Raw genomic sequence first — 9071 nt, 5'->3', positions numbered from 1 at the left:
CAATACAATATTACAAGATGTAAATTAAATCACTTCTCATGATGTCACTTTTTTTACAATTAATTAAAAAAGAAGTACGTGATTGACATTTCCATGTTGAATATACGACAAAAACGTTTTACTTTGCCCACAAATTACCACGCATGATCTGTAAAGTAAGGATGAATTTATAATATATATTGCTCTTAATTAATTGGTTATGGTCATGTGTGAAAAGATAATCTATTTCGAGGTTGCAAAGTCAATGTATTCATCAATATTATTATTAATTCACAATCATTTACTTATTAATAGTTTTCCATGTTTCTGTATTTTCTAAAGCAACACGGGATCGAGGGAGTGGTTAGATAGATAAGAGCATGTTTTAGGAAGGAAAAATCAGCCCACTAAAGTTGATAAAGTTGTAATTAGTTTTTTTTTTAATGTTTGGTTTTGGTTGGCATATTAACTTAAGAGTAATGCCATAGAATATCTAAGACTTGGGGCCTATCATGATATTGATTAGTTTTGAAGTTTCAATCATTCACGTTCGTTTCTAGTGATATCCCAACAATATTTTATTTTTCTTGAAATTGTCTCTTATGGTTACAAAGACGAGAAGAAATAGAAAAAAATTAAAAATTAAATAAAATATTGTTAGAATATAATTTTTTTAATATAATCTTTATTTTGTGATTTGAAAATGTTGAATTATTATTATATTTTGCGTGCTAGTCTGAGAAATTTGTAATGATTATTGAGAGAACATTAGATTAGATAGTTTGATCTGTGTAATAATAATAATAAAAATAAAAACTATGTTCAGAGATTATATTTTCAGATCCCAACCCTTGTACAAAAAATAAAAAAATGAAATACTCCACCACTCTACTCCGTGGGAGTATACATTTATTTGCTATTTCCATATCAACAAGAGTCAAGCTATTTCATGTTCAGAATCTTAATTTGCAGTTAACTCATCATTATTAATGCATCCATGATTGAATACAATAACATTACAATGAACTCATCTTTATGCATCCATCAAGAGTTTAATCAACTTGGTATGAACATTGATCACCAGTCTTGCTCCAACAATAACCAATGAACAAAGTTTAATTCCTCGCTTCAACCATATGATTTAATTTATCCTCGAAGTGGATCATTTCCTTTTTTTACTTCAATGTTCGGCACTTATATTTTTTTGATCGGTGAAAAAAATATAAGCGCTGCGCATTGAAGTGCGAAAAAGAAATTCTCAAATGTTTTTTTGATTGGAGCTTATATTTCAACTGCGAATTGAGTTTTCAGGACAAATTTTCTAATGCAGACTTACGACGGATCATTTTCCTTCTACGGTTCAATGCTCGCCGGCGCCGCTGTATATCATCCATGGCAGCCAAATGCAACCTTTTTGTCTCCTTAATTTTATCCTCAGCAGCGAATAAATCAACTTTAAGCTTCTCAATCTCAGCACGGCTGTCTCTATATCTTTCACAACAGATTCATTATCTTTTCTCAAAAAGGACACTTCAGACTGAATGGCATTCAGTTCCTTATCAGATTTTATAGAAGCTTGCAGAACATCTGAAACCTCATGCTCCAGCCCTGCTATCCTCACGTTCCTAGTTGAAATCTCTCCTTTTGACTCTACCAAAGACCTCTCTTGGTCATCAAGAAGGCGCTCCGGATCACTTACTCTGGCCTCAGCCTCATCAAGACGTAATCGAAAACGACCATTTTCAAACTCGGGATGGAATTCGGAGATTTGATGGTCACGAATAACAGCCACTGCATTTAAAGCACTCTGCAATAAAAAAGGAAAGAAAATGTAACAACAGCGCCAGAGAGTGGTAATAAAAATAAATAGCAAAACATGCCCTACCTTAACCCTAATCTTCATTGGCTTAATCTAGATGGTACAAGAATAGCTACGTTGATAATAGATAGCTTTCTTACCTTTGATTCACAATCCTCACAAAACCAAGTAACATATTCATCGACAGTTACGGGCATGCATCCAAGCAATAGCTGCCTAAACAAGCAAACAAACAAACAAAAAGCAAAAGTTAATAGCAGTCCATTTCCATCGGGGAAATTACAACCACCATGTGAGATCTCTTCTTATGAACATAGAACTTCAGGCAAATAAATTTCTATGCTATCATAGGATTTATAAAAAGTCAAAAAACTAAAACTAGGAAGACGATAAGTAATACAAATTCGGTATTTTTTTCGTGCTAGTTATCCTTAACAATGGAAATGATGCATTTTAACAGACACAATGCAATGAGTCATACCGATGCAAAGCATTGGCCAGACATTTGCCACAGTAGACCAAAGCCACAGAGAAGCCTATGTCACCACACTTCTGACACATAGTCACCTGCAACAACAAACATATACTCTTGTTGGAGCATTCTCATCATTTATCTACATATAATCATTAGATATGTAGGGATACGTAACAAAAGTCTTCATATATATAAATACACGTGTGCATAAGCGTGTGTGTATATATATATATATATATATATATCACCAAAGACATTCATCATTACAACACACTCTAAATAAGATTAATACTTTAAAAGAAAAAGCAGAATTTCAAGGAAATGAGGCCCATAACAGCGCCATGTTAAAGCATTTATAATCTAATCAAGCAACAAGTTCAAATGATAAAGATGGAGCTCAAATCCATTTCCATGAGAAACCAATAAACATTCATTTTAGATCCAAATTTACAGATTTTTTTTTTTTAAGCATTACTAGTAAAAATCATATTAAGCAATTGATCAATTTGGGAGAAACCAATCAACAATAGTTTAAAATAATAACAAGAAGAGCTCCAACATGCATGTTCAAATTCATTGGTTTCTTTACACCGATTCAGAAACCCCACGGGTGCAATTGAGATACACAAATTTCTTTAAAGGCAAAGTCGTATCCTCGTATTGGAAAACTCAGAATTACCACCAAATACTAACAAACAAGCAATGCTATTAGAAAACTTCGTAAACTTCTCAACTCAAACAATCAAGCCCAGTTTGTAAACCTAAAAATAATCAACTTTAAATATCAACTATTTATACCAAACCCAGTACTAAAAAAGCAAAATACAAGCAAATTCATTAAAAACATATTTTTCAAAAGAAAATTCATATTGTAACCTAAAAGAACAGCATAAAACTCGAGTTGAAGGTGACATATACTAACCATGGTGGAGAGTGATACAAGAAGGGTCCACCAAAGAACCAGTCAACTTTCTCACGAAAGTGATGGATTAACCCCGGTCAACTTGTGAGAGAGAGAGAGAGAGACAGAGAGAGGCTAACGTTCGTAATGATGAGATAATATAATATTATTGACATTGAGACAATATTTAAATTACCAAAAACTAATATTTTACCCACTTCGATAAAATTTAACTGTCAAAATTGTGTAGGGTCATATTTATCATACATGTTAACTATCATAATTGATAAAAAAAAAAGTAAAATTTTAATATTTAATTCTTAATAATTAAAAAATGCAATTATGTCATTCAATAGTTAAAATGAAAAGTGAAACATTCTATGGCTACTAGCTTTTTTTATACATTGTAAAAAATAGGACTATTCATCCTGATTTCGGCCCGTAAACTCGGATATATCTAGAAGGAACCCAGGTTTCAAAATCGGATTGGAACCCGGATTGAAACCGATTTTTAAAAACCCTGAACCTGGATTCTAGGTTGCACTTGTTTTTTTTTAATCAAAACTTACATGTTATAATTATTTTTTATGAAAAAAATGTTGATGCAGCATTCAAAGTCTATTTATTTAATTTTTTAAATCAAAGCTTACATGTTCCTTGGCAACAAATAAAAAGTTACGTAGAGAAGAGAGTAAAAAACCAAAAAATGGATGATTAATTGGATGTAATATGCATTTTTCTTTTGAGTTTTTGTCCATGGGAGGAACAAAAAAAAGAAAAAAACATTCAAACCGACAAAAAAAAAAAATTGGGTACAGGGTGTATCCGAATTTTTCTATGTGAGTACCAGCCCATATTTGTTCTAAAATCTGACCTGGATGAATAGGCCTAGTAAAAACCTAAGTTTCAATATCTTAACAAACATAAAAATTAATTGTGAAGAATGCAAATAATTCAAAGTAATAAAAACTTTACTTAAAATTGGGGAAATTATCCCATGCAAGAAGACCAGAAACAAGAATAAGGATAGGAGAGTCGGAGGGATGGAGAAGGTATGGGGAGGAATGAGGGGTCGAAGAAGAAGCCATTTGGGCAGGGTAGAGAGGATTGGTTAGGCTGATACCATGTCAAAAATGTAAACATATATTTCTGAAACATGATTTTTACATTGACGAAATTGTCAAATAAATAAATACAAGAGACTAAGTTATCTATGGTAACTGATAGGGTATGGTAAGAAGCTACAATTACAAAATTAATGGCTAATTTCCTAAAATCAATTTCAAACAATAGCCCAAGTGTTTGGTTTAAAGCATGTGGCGCTCGAATTCTCTATGAACACGATATGGTGTAGTTTATACATATTTTAAGCCAAAAAGATCTCGATATTAATAATTCGCCTCGGTCTCGAAAATTTGAGGCTTTCATGCATATCCATGGAACTGAGAGTCTGCTGGTAAGATATACATATCAGCTAGTCTTTCTGCTTTGCCGGTTACTTGACTAAATGCACACAATTCTAACTCAAATTTTCTCAGGACTTAGATGGAAGCTCTGTATACAACTTGTTTTACCTGTATCAAATGATCAAATGTTCTTCCCCTATATCAGCAAAGATGCTCTAGTGACATTTGATTCAATAACTAGTAAAAGAATGATACTTGGATGGGACTTGCTTTATGTGCTTCTTTTTCTATCCTTGAGCATTCTCCAACTAGCATAGTTGGTGATCCAAACACATGAGTTCCTAATAATTACCACCTTACTTTGTCTTTGAAAATTGATATGGGTACTCTGGAACGTTTCCATACCTATTACCTCACTGAAGAAGATCTCACGTCGTTATGGCGCGTGAGAATGTACATTGGAATGTTTGTGTTATATTTTGCGTGCATCGTTTCTGGATTGGTTGAATGGGTGTTCTTTTATTGAGGCTTCAATTGCAAGCGACTACCCCCGCTCGACAATGTGCAAGTGTGGGTTCTGTCTTGTGTTCCAACATGATCAGTTGTTTCATGAAATAGTGAAATCTCTTTTTGAATGCCCCGACAATGTGTGGTCAATTGTTAAGTTTTTACAGATATAAACATGAAAAGCTAGTACTGGTAGTGGTAGATACACATATGAAACTTTATGAAAAGTGTTAGGGACTAAATTGATTGGGTCCTACCTTTTGGAAACCTATCACTAATAATAATAAGGGAAGAGATAAAGCCAAGAAAGAGATAAGGAAAGGAAGAGATATGTCAAAAGAAGTTGGTTCAAACTCCTAAAAGGAAAAAAAGCTGCACAAGGTAAGTTGGACTCTATCACTTCAAGGAAGAAAACATATCTCTATAAATGGAGGGGGCTCTCTCCATGCACTCTTTGCCAATTCTCTAGATGCACTCTCTACCAATTCTCTAAAAAGACTTTCCTGAGACTAAATTCTCCCATTGTATTGAGTGATGTGTGAGACCATGAGACATTATAAAATATAACCTGTTATAGTGGATTTTGCCCTCAACAACCTGTGGACATAGGCTTTTATGCCAAAACACGTAAATTCATGTGTCTCCCTTTATTTATTATTATTTGATGGATGATCACGAAGAGTATCATATCGAATCCCGAATCACCAACGTGGATTGGGAATTACTCTTTCTCTATTTTCGGTCTGTTGTGTAATTTTTGGTAATAACAGTTTGCACCGTCTGTGGGATCGACGATATCTTCTATACTGGAATTGGGAGAAGGATATTCTCTGACTGGCAAGATCATCTACAAAAGTTCAAACTCCTTGGCTCACGAGGTTGTCTCCAGATGCTAGATAAGTTTTCCCCATCAAATAAATTATTTTATTATTATTTGTTTATTTTATTAATACGTTTCTACAAAAAAAAAAAACAAAGTGGAAAGAAGGGAAGTGTGTGCAACATATATACCACACGTGAAGCAGAAAAATAAAATAAAATAAATGAAACCGATGAAGTGCATGGCATGCACTGTGCATGCCATCCACAATGTGGGTAACAGGTGCATGACATGCACGCAATTGTTTTTTTTTATTGTGTAGATGGCAGAACCTGTAGCCCAGCCACCACCCCCAAAGTACAATGGGGTTTGGTGCTGGCCACCCCACATGGCAGGGATGTTGCGACAACAGAGCCCCCATCGGACGCTCATTGTAGCGGCGCACTGTGCATGCTTTGCAGAGAGTGTGGACAAAGCTCAACTAGTGGCTGAAGGCCCTCACACTAGCATCCGCAAGTCAACGGGGCCACCACCAGCCACCACTCGCACCGCTGACAATTTATGTTGCTGGTGGGGTGGTTCCTTGATGCCTGAAGTCAACCACGTTGCAGGTAGAGGATGCACATGGGCAAGGCACAGCCTTGCATAGCGCAGTGGGTAGAGGACACCACTAGCCACCCATCGAATTCCTCTGTGACCAGCATAGTAGGTCCTCCACCACTTGCACCGTTAGAGCTCCCTTTCGCCGACGAGGTGGCCCTTGACCACCGAAGTAGTTCACACTAGGCCATTGTGCGAGTAGAGGACGTGAGCTATCAAAAGAACCACCAAAACCATGTGTCGATGAGCTTGTCACCAACCACCATCAATTTCGCCAACCTCTTTTGTCACTTGAGCAACGGTTCCTGACTATAGTGGCTTTCCTCTCAACTTGTCATTGCCGCAGCAGCACACCATGAAGGTTGTGCATCGTGTGAACGTTGGGAGCACAACGACGAGCAACTCGAGGGAACCAGCTCAACTACCACCTGCTTTGTCGGTTAGTTCTGTCGCTAGCAAGGAGGTCTAGACACCTCACGGTGTTGCTCGCTAAAGTTCATCACTGTTTTCGCCAGTAGCACAACGAGCAGCTCGCTCAACTAAAACTCGTTATGAAGGTCCCGTCACCGAATCACTCAGCCAAGTTGCAAGTTGTAGCGATCAATGAGGTGTAGCTCAGAACAAAGTAGTTGTCCACTGAGTTTGCTCACCACGGAGTTTGTAAGTGCTCCTCGCCACATGTAGTACCAATACTCACCATGGGTTCTGTCTTGTGTTCCAACATGATTAGCTATTTCAAGAAATAGTAAAATCTCTTGTTGAATGCCTTGACAATGTGTGGTCAATTGTTAAGTTTTTACAGATATAAACATGAAAAGCTAGTACTCGTAGTGGTTGATACATATCTGAAACTTTATGACAAGTGTTAGGGACTAAATCGACTAGGTTCGACCCTTTGAAAACCTATCACTAATAATAAGAAAAGAGATAAAACCGAGGAAAAGATAAGACAAGGAAGGGATAAACTAAAAGAAGTTGGCTTGGACTCTTAAAAGAAAAAGGCTTCACAAGGCAAGTTGAACTCTATCACTCCAAGGAAAAAAACATATCTCTATAAAAGGAGGATATCTCTACAAATGGAGGGGGCTCTCTCCATGCACTCTCCACTAATTCTCTAGATGCACGCTCCACCAATTCTCTAGAGAAATTCTTCTGAGACTAAATTCTCTCATTGTATTGAGTGATATGTGAGACTATGAGACATTGTAAAATCATCACCTGTTATAGTGGATTTTGGCTCAACAACCTGTGGACATAGGCTTTTATGCCAAAGCACGTAAATTTATATATTTCCATTTATTTATTTCTATCTGATTATTTATTATTATTTGATGGATGAGCACGAAGAGTATCGTATCGAAACCCGAATCACCAACTTGGGTTGGGAATTACTTTTTCTCTCTTCCGGTCTATTGTGCAATTTTTAACATTAACAACAAGCTTTACAATTACTCATAGCTGTCACAAATGTTTGAATGTATCAAATAAACATGTACACAAAAGCTACATGTACCAAATTAGAGATATTATAGACAAGATTTTCAATTTCATTGCTATATAATAGAGAGAATTTGTACAGTTTTAGGTATACAAATCCAATAATACATATTTCCTCTGAAAAAAATAAATTGTTTTAGCGATTTACACAACTTTCAGATTGTATATGGCATTGACGAAGGCCTGGGAATAGAAAAAAGAGTACAAATACATGACTTTTGTGCTGTGCTTGGAAGATGAACTCAATTTAACTCATCTTAAACTAATCATTAATGAGATTTACTACCTTTTCAATTTCTTATAAAAAAAAAAAGTTAAACTCATTTCAACCTATTTCATACATTTCAACCTAAAAAACTAAATACAACTCAACTTAATAAAGTTAAACTTATCTTGATAAAATTTATAAAATACTATTATTCATAACTCAACTCAACTTATCTCAATGTCGAAATGCAGCCTTGGAGTTTGAGCTTTCTGCATATGGTGTTGAATGCTAGTTATATTCCCACCAAAAGCAACTAAAAGGTTTAAGTTCGCATGTGCTAAACACAAAGAAAAAGCTTGTGCCAAAGAAACAATTGGGGCTAAGCCCGTTTGGATATAGAAATTGTTTTATTTTATTTCATTTTATCATTATAATTTTTTTAAATTCTCACATAAAATATAATAAAAAATTCATTTTTTTCAAATATCAAAATAATAATAATATTAAAAATAATATTCTAACAATATTTTACTTAACTTTCAACTTTCATCTCAACTCATCTCAACTCACTATCCAAACGGTACCTAAGTGAAATTGCATTTAGAAATGTTTGGTGAATGAGATAGGATGAGAATTATGTGAATATAGTGAAATAATATGTTAATATTAGTGAAATTATTTGAGTTAAGATGTTTTATTAAGTTTTGAGAAAAGAGAGAAAAAAGTTTGAATAAAAATATTGTTAAAATTTTACTGTTTAATATTATTTTTCTTTTAGAATTTGAAAAATTGTATTGCTTTTTGTGTTTTCTTTAAAAGTTTGAAAAAATTATAATGAATAGATAAAAAAAAAGTTTAA

General features: G+C 34.7%; 1 protein-coding gene across 1 annotated transcript; it reads right to left on the bottom strand.

Annotated features, from left to right (window-relative positions):
• Positions 1-1339: 1339 nt before the first annotated feature.
• LOC118344728 lies at positions 1340-2387 on the bottom strand. Its single transcript, XM_035686046.1, has 3 exons — positions 2280-2387; positions 1939-2014; positions 1340-1786 (listed from the first exon to the last, which is right to left on the bottom strand). Exons 1-3 carry the CDS (start codon positions 2357-2359, stop codon positions 1340-1342), a joined length of 603 nt encoding a protein of 200 aa, XP_035541939.1. The 5' UTR covers positions 2360-2387.
• Positions 2388-9071: the final 6684 nt, after the last annotated feature.

The sequence above is a fragment of the Juglans regia genome, chromosome 15 (genome assembly GCF_001411555.2).
Source record: "Juglans regia cultivar Chandler chromosome 15, Walnut 2.0, whole genome shotgun sequence".
NCBI lineage: Eukaryota > Viridiplantae > Streptophyta > Magnoliopsida > Fagales > Juglandaceae > Juglans > Juglans regia.
The sequence above is the reverse complement of the archived record's forward strand: the minus strand, read 5'-3'. Positions and strand labels throughout refer to the sequence as shown.

Bases quoted from the DNA above. Each gene is read 5' to 3' on its own strand.
- LOC118344728 (XM_035686046.1), bottom strand. From the start codon at position 2,359: ATGTGTCAGAAGTGTGGTGACATAGGCTTCTCTGTGGCTTTGGTCTAC. The intron at 2,015-2,279 runs GTATGACTCATT...TTGCTTGTTTAG, and splicing joins CTGGCCAATGCTTTGCATCG to GCAGCTATTGCTTGGATGCA. The intron at 1,787-1,938 runs GTAAGAAAGCTA...TTTTTATTGCAG, and splicing joins GTGAGGATTGTGAATCAAAG to AGTGCTTTAAATGCAGTGGC.